The sequence below is a fragment of the Silurus meridionalis genome, chromosome 16, assembly GCF_014805685.1.
Source record: "Silurus meridionalis isolate SWU-2019-XX chromosome 16, ASM1480568v1, whole genome shotgun sequence".
NCBI lineage: Eukaryota > Metazoa > Chordata > Actinopteri > Siluriformes > Siluridae > Silurus > Silurus meridionalis.
Window position 1 is genome coordinate 16,794,948 of NC_060899.1, and position 14,220 is coordinate 16,809,167.

The 14,220-nt window shown below is 41.9% G+C and overlaps 1 protein-coding gene across 1 annotated transcript; it reads left to right on the top strand.

The window, feature by feature from the left end:
- Positions 1–12,406, top strand: LOC124399045 (CXXC-type zinc finger protein 4). The gene is made up of 3 exons (XM_046869701.1): positions 1–401; positions 2,902–3,904; positions 11,839–12,406. Exons 2-3 carry the CDS (start codon positions 3,005–3,007, stop codon positions 11,884–11,886), a joined length of 948 nt encoding a protein of 315 aa, XP_046725657.1. The 5' UTR covers positions 1–401; positions 2,902–3,004; the 3' UTR covers positions 11,887–12,406.
- The last annotated feature ends 1,814 nt before the right edge of the window (positions 12,407–14,220 follow it).

The following is a 14,220-nucleotide window of genomic DNA, read 5'->3' on the forward strand; positions in this document are numbered from 1 at the left end:
ACGCTTCCTCACCTCTCACACACACACACACACACACACACACACGCGCGCGCACACCGGGAGGAGCCGTCTACCCTTCCGTCACCCGTGCCCGCCCCCCGGAGGACGGTGCGTCGTGTCGTTGGCAGCGTCAATATTATTTATGATCCCCGTTAGGAGCCTCTCGGTGGGTTTTAGCGCCGCCGCCGCCACTGATGCGCGCGCTGAAAAAAAAGACCCTCACATCCGTTTATTGTGTGTTGTTGTTGTTTTGTGCGTTTAATTTCTCCGCGCGTGTGTGTGCGAGTGTGTGTATGTGTGTGTGTGTGTTTGAGTATATGTGTGAGAGTTTTTTTCCCGCGGCCGGAGCGCACCGATGCTCTGCGTTAAAGAGGCTTTGATCGCGAGGCGTCGGGAGTCCGGTAGGTGAAGCAGCTCGTCCATTTTCCCTCACACCCCCTCCCTCTCTCTCCCTCCCTCCCTCCCTCTCCTCCTCCTCTCCTCCTCCTCCTCCTGGTGTTTTTCATGCTCTCTCTCTCTCTCTCTCTCTCTCTCTCTCTCTCTCGTCTGGCGAATTAATCCGTCGCCTTTAATTGCGCGCGTGTTAGCGGTGTCCGGCCTCGCGCCCTCCCCGGCGCTCCCCGTTAATGACCTCTGATCCGCGCGCGCGTGCCCCCCCCCCTCCTCGTGCCGCAGCAGGCGGAGAGTAATTACCGTAATTGATGCTCGAGGCGACGGGAGCGGGCAGGAGGAGGGGGAGATGGGGCCGCACTGTTCTCTCGCTCTCTCTCTCCTTTAATTCTCTCTCTCTCTCTCTCTCTCTCTCTCTCTCTCTCCTTCAATTCTCTCTCTCTATCTCTCTATCTCTCTCTCTATCTCTCTCCTTTAATTCTCTCTCTCTCCTTTAATTCTCTCTCTCTCTCTCTCTCTCTCTCTCTCTCTCTCTGTCTCTCCTTCAATTCTCTTTCTCTATCTCTCTGTGTCTCTCTCTCTCTCTCCTTTAATTCTCTCTCTCTCCTTTAATTCTCTCTCTCTCTCTCTCTCTCTCTCTCTCTCTCTCTTTCTCTCTCTCTCTCTCTCTCTCTCTCTCTCTCTCTCTCCTTTAATTCTTTCTCTCTCTCTCTCTCTCTCTCTCTCTCTCTCTCTCTCTCTTTAATTCTCTCTATCTCTCTCTATCCTTCTCTGTTTCTCTGTCTTATCTCTATCTGTCTTATCTCCCACTATAGCTCTTGCTCTCTTTCTGTGTTCTCTCTCTCTCTCTCTCTCTCTCTCTCTCTCTCCTTCTCTCTTGCTCCATCCACAATCATACAGGAACTGATGTGAATAACACAGGTATCACTCATATCATGTGTAGACGATGATCAGATCAGTGTTGGGTATCAGGACACTGTGTGAGGTCAGATCACTCATCCCTTCCTCTTCTTCTCCACGTGTCCTCCCTTTTTTTTTTTCTTCACTGTTATTCTGTGTTTATGTGAGCTGGACACTACACCGGTTCAGAAGTTGATCTCGCTTTATGTAAAGTTGTGTGTACCTGCCTTTGTGAAATCATGGCCAGACAGAAGAAACATTCCTTCCAGATTCAGAGAAGTTTCAGTAACATTGATTTCCACGAGTTCGGCTCTTAACTATCCTGATTTACATTTAGCCACGCCCACAAAACATCAGAAAAGAAGAATTGGGAGTAAACAGTGGAAAGAGCGCCTCCTACAGAAGGCGGGTGTTAAATGCTCCAGTAACGCAGCTCAGCCACTGCAGTGCATCAGCCATCGTAAACACACCCACTAACTCCGCCTCCTCCTCACACAGCACGCCACGCTTATTAATATTAGTTTGTAGATTTGTTTATAGAACCAGTCATTAGTGTTACGCAGGTCAGGTGACTCTCAGTGTCGGACTCAAATATACGGATCACGAAAGAGAAATTCATACCGGATCAGTGGAGACCCGAGTTCCCCGAGTTCCCAGTGGAGACCTGTGGTGGACCCAACGTCCACCACAGGTATCATTACCAACAGGGTACCGGTGGAAATTGGGCTACTGTTCCATTTATTATTAGCATTTCATCTAAAATTTGGAGACAAGGTGAGGGAGGTGAGATTGAGATGGTTTGGACATGTGCAGAGGAGGGACATGGGGTATATCAGTAGGAGAATGCTGAGGATGGAGACACCAGGAAGGAGGAAAAGAGAAAGACCAAGGAGGAGGTTTATGGATGTGGTGAGGGAAGACATGCAGGTAGTTGGTGTGAAAGAGGCAGATGTAGAGGACAGGTGGGCGTGGAGACGGATGATCCACTGTGGCGCCCCCTAATGGGAGAAGCCGGAAGAAGAAGAAGATTTTTTTCTAGATTTTTTTCAGGTCATTCTTCTGAAGCAGCTGAGTTCCACTGAAGTGATTAAACGACATAAACTCGGCAGCGTAAACTGGTTATAACATCACAGGAACCCGTCGCTGTTTCTGGCCATCTGAAGTTTATATGCAGATTTACACGTGTTCAGGAGAGAAATGATTTCTAACAGTGTTTCTTGTGTAAAATGAATAAATGGGATTATATCCAGTGTGAACGCACTGAAGCAGTGCCCTGCTCACACACACAGTAGTTCTGTTTAATAAACCCCACTGAGAGGAAGTGACCTGGACACGCTGTGCTCTCTGGACTAAAGATATTTATTTATTGATTCACACGAGAGCTGCAGAAATACAAACAATACCCAGTCAACACAAATACATATTTAATGATTTATTATTGTTAATATTTTTGGAAAGTCACATGATCTAGTTTATAAACTATATTTATATTATGTAGTTAAACTAAAATATATACTTTTATTTCTTTTTTTGTTGATGATGAAAATGTTTAAACCAAAGAAGTAACGCTCTCTCTCTCTCTCTCTCTCTCTCTCTCTCTCTCTCTCTCAGAAACACTTTCCTCGATGGTTGTGTTGTTAGTGTGAGTGTGTGTGTGTGTGTGTGTGTGCGTGTGTGTTTGTACGTGTGTGTGTGTATATGTGTTCAGTTTTCCATGGCGAACATGAGCAGCAGTGTGTGCATGGAGACGCCACACACTCACGGCCACGCCCACAGCTACACGCCCACCGCAGGGCGGGACTTTTCCCTGCAGATGGACTCGTGCATGAACCCTGTGTTGGACTACAGCGCTCAGATGGAACGCTACCGCTCCTTCGCTAACTTTTACAAGAACGGAACTGCTCCGTTTCCTCAGGCAGCAAAAATCGCTCGCTTGGCCACACCCATTTTCCCGTCACCAATGACACCCTGGTCGTGCGACAACGGAATGCTTTGGGGTCGTAAACCTCCAGCGGTGAACGTCAACGTGAATGTGAACGGAGCTCACGCACACGCTCACGCGCACCGGACCACCATGCCTCGAGCGGAACCACTTAACGTGCACATGCCCTCCAAGATGTCCACTGACAACTTCCTGTCTCCGCTCAGTCAGGTGGGTGGAGCTGAGTGCATGAACCGTCTCAAGGTGCCACCACAGAGCAGCGGGAGCAATGCAGGAGGGGGCGCCAGTGAGCCTGAAAGGGGTGGGGCCACATTTGGAGGATTTGCGTTACCCCCTGGGGTTATTGTCATGACAACACTGCACTCAGGGGCGGGCTCATCGGTGGCGACGATGACGGACAGCGCGTTTCAGATCGCTGCCGACTGCCAGCACAGCAACTCAGCATCCTGCTCCGGCTCTAACGCTAGCACTAACGCTACCGTCAGCGCTAACAACAGCTGCAGCGGCGGAGCAGCAAAGAGGAAGAGGAAGCGATGCGGTGTCTGCGCCCCCTGCAGGCGGCTTATCAACTGCGGTGTGTGCAGCTCCTGCCGGAACAGGAAAACAGGCCATCAGATCTGCAAGTTTAGAAAGTGCGAAGAGTTGAAGAAGAAACCAGGGAGCACAGTTGAGGTAAACACACACACACACACACACACACACACACACACACACACACACACACACAAACAATAATTTGGAGCTGCGTTTCATTCTGGAGATTCCAATTTCCAGTAGGAACCTATAATCTTTTCGGGCGTTGCTTTAAAGAAGCTTTTTGGTGCTGTATAAGTAAAATGTGTTCATATCGCTCGGTAGTTATTAGTTTACCTGAAGATGACTCCTGAACTAGAACTAGTTGAGAGGCGTGGTTCTTTCAGCAGTGTTGGATAAAGAAGACTTAATGTAGAAGGACCATGTAGTGAGTAGTTTAAGTGAGCTACGCTACTTTACAGAGGAATCAATATAACCAAAAAAAGCCTAAAAAACATCTATCAACACAATCAGAAACATGCTCTGCTCTGATTTTTCTGCTTATAGTAGAAACCTGAGGAACCTGAGGAACTTAAAGATCTGAAGAACCTATTCTGGTTTTTTTCTTCACATGCTTGAATTACTTGCATGATGTTGCTGTCAATTTTACCACAAAAAAAACACCAGCCCACCCCTCAATCTCCACTCAGGAGGAAGAGCTGTTGGTGTACTTGATTGGAAGTTTGTATTTAATTTCATTTAATAAATGTTAGTAACTGCTTTCTGATTAGAAAAACCTCGATAGACGTGAAACCTACTCAGTTACGCTTACACACACACACACACACACACACACACACACACACACACACAAACACTACTCCTTCACGCTGCCTTATAATTGCTTGCGGCGATGCTGTGGGTTTGGAACGCAGCCCGGGCCTGGCACACGCTGCGCTAATTAACCACCAGACATTCACAGTGTGTGTGTGTGTGTGTGTGTGTGTGTGTGTGTAGAGGGCACAAGTGGATGACTAGGACGTTTTCCCCGAAGGCCTTTAGAGCTGGAACGCTGCCGGCACACACTTCAACTCTCCACGCACACGCTAGCTCTCGCCTTTCTCTGCGTCTGTCTCACACACACACACACACACATAGGGAGGTGTGTGTGTGTGTGTGTGTGTGTGTGTGTGTGTGTGTGTGTGTGTGTGTGCTGTGATGAGGCAATATGCTGTAAGCTGGCTGTAATGTTCAATCAGAGAGCCAGAGACCCTTTTACACACAAGACCAAAAAGCCTTGACTCATTGCTGTTTGTGTGTTTGTGTGTGTGTGTGTGTGTGTGTGTGTGTGTGTGTGTGTGTTTGTGTTTGTGTGTGCATTAAGGGGGTTCTTGTAGGTGTTGGGTATTTTGGTGTTGAGGAAGGGTATTTTTGTGTTGTGTATTTTGTTGAGGTGTAAGGGTATTATGGTAATAGGGAGGTGTATGCTAATGTGGGAGGAGGGCATGTTGGTGTGGGGAGGGGTATTGTTTATATGGGGAGGTGTAAGCTGGTGTGGGGGTGGGTTGAGTTGATTTGATTTGATATGAATTTGTTGTTGTATCTTAGTTTATGTAAGGGGAGGGGTATTTTGGTGTGAAGAGGTATTTTAGTGTGTGGTATTTTGATGTGGCGGGGGTATGCTGGTGTGTGTGTGTGGTATTTTGATGTGTGGTATGGTATGTTGGTGTGTGTTGTATTCTGAAGGGTGTGTAGGGGTATTTTAGTGTATGTGGTATTTTGATGTGTGGAGAGGTATTTTAGTGTGGGGATATTTTGATGTGTGGTATGGTATGTTGGTGTGTGTGTGTGTGTGTGTGTGGTATTTTGATGTGTGTGAAGGGTATTTTAGTGTGGGGGTATTTTTGTGTGTGTGTGGTATTTTGATGTGTTGGGGGTATTTTAGTGTGGGGGTATTTTGGTGTGTGTGTGTGTGTGGTATTTTGATGTGTGAAGGGTATTTTAGTGTGGGGGTATTTTGGTGTGTATGTGGTATTTTGATGTGTTGGGGGTATTTTAGTGTGGGGTGTTTTGTGTGTGTGTGTGTGTGTGTGTGTGTGTGTGTGTGTGTGTGTGGTATTTTGAAGTGTGTGGAGGGGTGTTTTAGTGTGGGGGTATTTTGATGTGTGTGTGTGGTATTTTGATGTGTGTGGAGGTATTTTAGTGTGGGGGTATTTTGATGTGTGGTATAGTATGTTGGTGTGTGTGTGTGTGTGTGTGTGTGTGTGTGTGTGTGTGTGTGTGTGTGTGTGTTTGTGGTATTTTGATGTGTGTGGAGAGGTATTTTAGTGTGGGGGTATTTTGATGTGGTATAGTATGTTGGTGTGTGTGTGTGTGTGTGTGTGTGTGTGGTATTTTAAGTGTGTGGAGGGTATTTTAATGTGGGGTATTTTGGTGTGTGTGTGTGTGGTATTTTGATGTGTTGGGGTATTTTAGTGTGTGTGGTATTTGGATGTTGGTGTGTGTGTGTGTGTGTGTGTGTGTGTGTGTGTGTGTGTGTGTGTGTGTGTGTGGTATTTTGAAGTGTTTGAGGGTATTTTAGTGTGGGGATATTTTGATGTGTGTGGTATTTTGATGTGTTGGGGGTATTTTAGTGTGTGTGGTATTTTGATGTGTGGTAGGATATGTTGGTGTGTGGGGTAGTTTGATGTGTGAAAGGTATTTTGATGTGTGTGGGGCATGTTTTGGTTTGTGGAGGGTAATTCTAGTGTGTGGGGTATTTTGATGTGTGGAGAGGTATTTTGGTGAGTAAAAGGCATTTCGGTGTGTGTGGAGGAGTATTTCGGTGTGTGTTTTGGGGTGTTTTGGTGTGTGTGTGTGGTATTTTGATGTGTGGTATGGTATGTTGGTGTGTGTTGTATTCTGAAGGGTGTGTAGGGGTATTTTAGTGTATGTGGTATTTTGATGTGTGTGGAGGGTATTTTAGTGTGGGGATATTTTGATGTGTGGTATGGTATGTTGGTGTGTGTGTGTGTGTGTATTTTGATGTGTGTGAAGGGTATTTTAGTGTGGGGGTATTTTGGTGTGTATGTGGTATTTTGATGTGTTGGGGGTATTTTAGTGTGGGGTGTTTTGTGTGTGTGTGTGTGTGTGGTATTTTGATGTGTGAAGGGTATTTTAGTGTGGGGGTATTTTGGTGTATGTGGTATTTTGATGTGTTGGGGGTATTTTAGTGTGGGGTGTTTTGGTGTGTGTGTGTGTGTGTGTGTGTGTGTGTGTGTGTGTGTGGTATTTTGAAGTGTGTGGAGGGGTGTTTTAGTGTGGGGGTATTTTGATGTGTGTGTGTGTGGTATTTTGATGTGTGTGGAGAGGTATTTTAGTGTGGGGGTATTTTGATGTGTGGTATAGTATGTTGGTGTGTGTGTGTGTGTGTGTGTGTGTGTGTGTGTGTGTGTGTGTGTGTGTTTGTGGTATTTTGATGTGTGTGAGAGGTATTTTAGTGTGGGGGTATTTTGATGTGTGGTATAGTATGTTGGTGTGTGTGTGTGTGTGTGTGTGTGTGTGGTATTTTAAGTGTGTGGAGGGTATTTTAATGTGGGGTATTTTGGTGTGTGTGTGTGGTATTTTGATGTGTTGGGGGTATTTTGGAGTGTGTGGTATTTGGATGTTGGTGTGTGTGTGTGTGTGTGTGTGTGTGTGTGTGTGTGTGTGTGTGTGTGTGTGTGGTATTTTGAAGTGTTTGAGGGTATTTTAGTGTGGGGTATTTTGTGTGTGTGTGGTATTTTGATGTGTTGGGGGTATTTTGGAGTGTGTGTGGTATTTGGATGTTGGTGTGTGTGTGTGTGTGTGTGTGTGTGTGTGTGTGTGTGTGTGTGTGTGTGTGTGTGGTATTTTGAAGTGTTTGGAGGTATTTTAGTGTATGTGGTATTTTGATGTGTGTGTGTGTATTTTGATGTGTTGGGGGTATTTTAGTGTGTGTGGTATTTTGATGTGTGGTAGGATATGTTGGTGTGTGGGGTAGTTTGATGTGTGAAAGGTATTTTGATGTGTGTGGGGCATGTTTTGGTTTGTGGAGGGTAATTCTAGTGTGTGGGGTATTTTGATGTGTGGAGAGGTATTTTGGTGAGTAAAAGGCATTTCGGTGTGTGTGTGGAGGAGTATTTCGGTGTGTGTTTTGGGGGTGTTTTGGGGGTGTTTTGGTGTGTGTGTGTGTGTGTGTGTGTGTGTGTGTACACCTAGACACTTGTTGAAGCTCCACACTATGTTCCAGTCGTTCTTGTTTCTCTCCAGGCCTCGTGTGTGTGTCGAGTCAGCAAAGTGTGTGTTGAAAAAGTCTATATTTCACACTGATCTGGAGTGTGTGGTGTTTCCTGGAGAAGGAAATCCCAGAATTCTGTTCACCAAATTGTGATAGAGGAACGATGTTTTAACTACATTTCACTACAGAGTCACTGTTACACCCTGAAATGATTATTTTCCCCCGACAGCGTGTCTCTGACTGTTTTACTGCTTTTACACAACAACAGTTTCACCTCATACTTTATTATTTCATTTTATTATCTACACACTATATACTACACATCACACACTACACACTATACACTACACACAATACTCTACACACTAAACACAACACATTATAAACTACACACTATATATATTGTATACACCATACACTACACACTATATATATTGTATACACTATACACTACACACAATACTCTATATACTACACACTATATATATTGTATACACTATAAACTACACACAATACTCTATACTACACACTATATATATTCTATACACTATACACTACACACTATATATTGTATACACTATACACTACACACTATATATTGTATAGACTATACACTACACACTATATATTGTATACACTATACACACACTATATATATTGTATACACTATACACTACACACTATCTATATTGTATACACTATACACTAGACACTATATATATTGTATACACTATACACTTCACACTATATATATTGTATACACTATACACTACACACTATATATATTGTATACACTATACACTACACACTATATATATTGTATACACTATACACACACTATATATATTGTATACACTATACACTACACACAATACTATATACTACACACAATACTCTATATACTACACACTATATATATATTGTATACACTATAAACTACACACAATACTCTATATACTACACACTATATATATTGTATACACTATACACTACACACTATATATATTGTATACACTATACTACACACTATATATATTGTATACACTATACACTACACACTATATATATTGTATACACTATACACTACACTATATATATTGTATACACTATACACTACACACAATACTCTATATACTACACTATATATATACACTATACACTACACACTATATATAGTATACACTGTACACTACACACTATATATATTGTATACACTATACACTACACACTATATATATTGTATACACTATACACTACACACTATATATATTGTATACACTATACACTACACACTATATATAGTATACACTGTACACTACACACTATATATATTGTATACACTATACTACACACTATATATATTGTATACACTATACACTACACTATATATATTCTATACACTATACACTACACACTATATATATTGTATACACTATACACTACACACTATATATATTGTATACACTATACCAGGGGTGGCCAACCAGTCAGAGACCGAGAGCCACATTTATTACTGTGTTACCGCAAAGAGCCACATCATACACATGTGCACACATGAACATCACCCATCCCTTCCTCTTACACACACACACACCTCTGCTCAGCCAGATTTATTGTAAATGTCACACACCAACATAATGACAGAAATTGACTCCTACAGTTTTAAGACCACAGGACAATCATTTTCAACAATGAACATTGTGTGCACTGTCACACACACACAAACTCTGTTTAACCAAGTCCACAAACAAAAATATAATAATTTACAATAGCGTTTTTCTTTTACTCTGCATGTTACTTAGTGGGACTTTTGGCATTCCCTGCCTTGAACAATCCTCTATCTGCCTCGTATTCCGTTGTTGCCACTCGAAGCAATTCTTTCACGTGTGTCAGTCAGAACAGATCGATGCTTTGATTTCACGTGTTTCAGGGTAGAAAACACAGACTTACTTTGTGTGTTAGGTTTTTTTATGTGCGTGTTCACTACGCTTGAGTTCAATTCGGTATTTTCGTCAAATGCGCATGTGCGTGAGATGAATATACCGCAAAGTTTCCCAGTAGGGGCAAGATCATTTAGGTCTTAAAAATACCGTATTGAACTCAAGCAAAGCGAACACGCACATTAAAAAAAAAACACAAACACAAACTTCGATATGAATGTAAGAGCCGCATGAAACCAGCCAAAGAGCCGCATGCGGCTCGCGAGCCGAGGGTTGGCCACCCCTGCACTATACACTACACACAATACTCTATATACTACACACTATATATATTCTATACACTATACACTACACAATACTCTATATACTACACACAATACTCTATACACTACACTATATATATATATATATTCTATACACTATAAACTACACACAATACTCTATACTACACACTATATATTGTATACACTATACACTACACACAATACTCTATATACACACAATACTCTATATACACACAATACTCTATACACTACACACAATACTCTATATACACACAATACTCTATATACTACACACTATATATATTCTATACACTATACACTACACACAATACTCTATATACTACACACAATACTCTATACACTACACACTATATATATTCTATACACTATAAACTACACACAATACTCTATACTACACACAATACTCTATACACTACACACTATATATATTCTATACACTATACACTACACAATACTCTATATACTACACACTATATATATTCTATACACTATAAACTACACAATACTCTATACACTACACACTATATATATATATATATATATATATATATATATATATATATATATATATATATATATATATAATGTGTAGTGTATAGAGTATTGTGTGTGTATATATATATATATATATATATATATATATATATATATATATATATATATATATATATATATATATATAGGTTTTGTGGAGTTTTGTGAGATTCTGTGGGGTTTGTGAGGTTTTGTGGGGTTTGTGAGATTCTGTGGAGTTTGTGAGGTTTTGTGGCGTTTTGTGAGATTCTGTGGGGTTTGTGAGATTCTGTGGAGTTTGTGAGGTTTTGTGGAGTTTTGTGAGATTCTGTGGGGTTTGTGAGGTTTTGTGGGGTTTTGTGGGGTTTTGTGGGGTTTGTGAGATTCTGTGGCGTTTGTGAGGTTTTGTGGGGTTTGTGAGGTTTTGTGGGGTTTTGTGGGGTTTTGTGGGGTTTGTGAGATTCTGTGGCGTTTGTGAGGTTTTGTGGGGTTTGTGAGATTCTGTAGGTTTTGTGGGGTTTGTGAGATTTTGTAGGGGTTGTGTTTCTGTGGGTTTTGTTGTTCTATGAGATGCATTGTGGGTTTGAAATGTTTTGTGGGCACTTGTGAGATTTGGTGAGTGTGAGTTTCTAGAGTTTTGTGGGAGTTTGTGAGGTTATGCATGGGTTTGTGAAGTTTGGTGGGGTTCTGATGTTTCCTGGGGAATCTGTAAGATTCAGTGGGGTTTGTGAGGTTTTGTGGGCTTGTGTGAAGTTGTGTGTGTGGAGTGGGGGTGGGGTGGTGTGTGTGTGTGTGTGTGGGGGGTTGTAAGTACTGTCTTCTTTCTTTCTTTCTTTCTTTCTTTCTTTCTTTCTTTCTTTCTTTCTTTCTTTCTTTCATTCTGTCATTTCTGTCTCTCTCTCTCTCTCTCTCTCTCTCTCTCTCTGTGTAAAGAGAAATCTGATGTTAGTGATGGTCTAATTGAAGTCAGTAATAAATACACAGACCAGTGTTGTAATATCATGCTGTGTTTGAGAAGCTCTGCTTAATGTCCCTCCTGTGTGTGTGTGTGTGTGTGTGTGTGTGTGTGTGTGTGTGTGTGTCTTTGTGTGTCCACAGCGAGCCTCGTCCGTAGGAGCAGCAGACACGTTCCGCTGGTTCTTCTGAGAGAAGGAAATCCCAGGACACAGACTGTACACACACACACACACACACACACACACACACACACACACACACACACACACTCACACTGGACCACAGCAGTGCAGACACTGTGCTCCATCTTTAACACTTCAACACTTCCAATTTTAAATGGACCTTCAGCTCTGTGTGGCAGACGTAGACAGTGACTCGGCGAGACAGGAAGTGGATCTGCGAGACAGGAAATGGAGCCCAGAGGAGTGCTGTGATTGGCTGTCTGACTTCACTGGACTTGGATGATTATAGACATTTTGGTACAGATTTAAGATAAAGATCAGAAGTGTTTGATTGGAGGAGGTGGGTGTAAGCCACGCCCCCAGAGAACGCTCTGGACTCTTGACACGTCACACACTTCACTGTTGCATGGGTAGAAAAAAACTAACTAATGTGTTTTGGTTTGACCTGAAGACTTTAATGACTTTGTACATTGCTGTTGTGATGCCTTACTGTCTTGATTAATAAAAGACTGTTAGGATAAACCACACCCCTTTTTAATTCTCTTTCTCTCTCCTTTTCTCTCTCTCTTTTTGTCTTCCATCTCTCTCTAGCCCTGTTGTATACGTGCAACAGAATAGTGGCTTGTGTGTTTTATTCTCTCTGAGGCTGACAGATGGATTTCATCTCCATCTCCTGGAATCCATTTTGATTTGATAAGGCCTCAGTGTGGAGTGCTGTGTGTGTGTGTGTGTGTGTGTGTGTGTGTGTGTGTGTGTGTGTGTGTGCGTGCGTGCGTGCGTGCGTGTGTGTGTGGAGACGGGGCCGTCTCAGAGTGAGTGTGAAATATAATATGGCGTGATTATTGTGCTGAGCGTGTGTGTGAGTGTGAGAGGCTTTAACAATACACACACACACACACACACACTCAGAAGGAAGAACGAACAGAGCAGTAGGAGAAGATGGCGGAAAGCTCGGCTTCATGCCGCATCACTGTACATGTCATCCTCTTATTGTTGCGCTTCTATGACGACCCCTGCGTTGCCAGGCAACATGAATTACAATGACATGCGCTGCCTGTGTTCTAGAATGTGGGCGGGGCTACAGGATGCCTTCACTCTGAAAAAAGTGGTGGGGGGTGATGGGGTGAAAAAAGAGAGAGAGAGAGAGAGAGAGAGAGAGAGAGAGAGAGAGATGGAGGGGGAGAAATAAAGAGTAACGACACAGAGAGAGAAAAACAGAAATAGACAGAATTAACATGAAAAATGAACCAAATAAAGACAAAGGCAGAAAAAGAAAAATAATAAAGACTGTAAAGAGAGAGAGAGAGAGAGAGAGAGAGAGAGAGAGAGAAGGAAGACTGAATAGAAAATAGGAAAGATACAGTAGAATAATAGGAGGAAATCAAGTAAGTGCTATGCACTGAATGACAGTGAGAGAGAGAGAGAGAGAGAGAGAGAGAGAGAGAGAGAGAAAGATTAATAGCGATTTGGAAATGGACAAAGAGAAAGAAGAAATTATAATGGTGAAAAGAAATAGAGATTGGAAAAGTGGAAGTGGAGAGAGGAAAGAGAAAGAGAGTGGACGGAAGGAAGGAAAACAGAAGGAAATGAAGGATGGATAGAAAATAAGAAAGACAAGATGCAAGGAAAGAGAATGACAGAAGAAAAGAAAGGGATATGGAAAGGAGATGGATGTGGCGAGAGGAAATCAGGGCTATGAGGGGAGAGAAATAAACTGATGGGAGTGAGAGATAGGAAGAGGAGGAGAGAAGAGGAGAATAAAGATTATATATATGGAGATGGAAAAAGATGAGAGTAAGAGAAGAAGAAGAGAGAGAGAGAGAGAGAGAGAGAGAGAGAGATTTGCTGATTAGAAACTGTTATTTATAATATTAATAATAAATGTTTATAATAAAAAAGTAAATGTGTTCAATAACTAACATTAATATGACATTAATATAACATTAATATAACATTAATATAACATACATGATCCTGTCAGGAAAACTGTTCCTCAAGCTTTACAAAACAAAACTAATATTATTTTACACGTTTACACAATGACTGAGTGCATCCTGTGTGATATTTAAAGATTTTTATAAATATTGTGTTGTGTGAGATGTTATTGTGTTATTGTGTGTGAGATGTTATTGTGTGTGAGATGTTATTGTGTTATTGTGTATGAGATGTTATTGTGTGTGAGATGTTATTGTGTTATTGTGTGAGATGTTATTGTGTGTGAGATATTATTGTGTTATTGTGTGTGAGATGTTATTGTGTGTGAGATGTTATTGTGTTATGTGTGAGATGTTATTGTGTGTGAGATGTTATTGTGTTATTGTGTGTGAGATGTTATTGTGTG

Bases quoted from the DNA above. Each gene is read 5' to 3' on its own strand.
- LOC124399045 (XM_046869701.1), top strand. From the start codon at position 3,005: ATGGCGAACATGAGCAGCAGTGTGTGCATGGAGACGCCACACACTCAC. The intron at 3,905-11,838 runs GTAAACACACAC...GTGTGTCCACAG, and splicing joins AACCAGGGAGCACAGTTGAG to CGAGCCTCGTCCGTAGGAGC.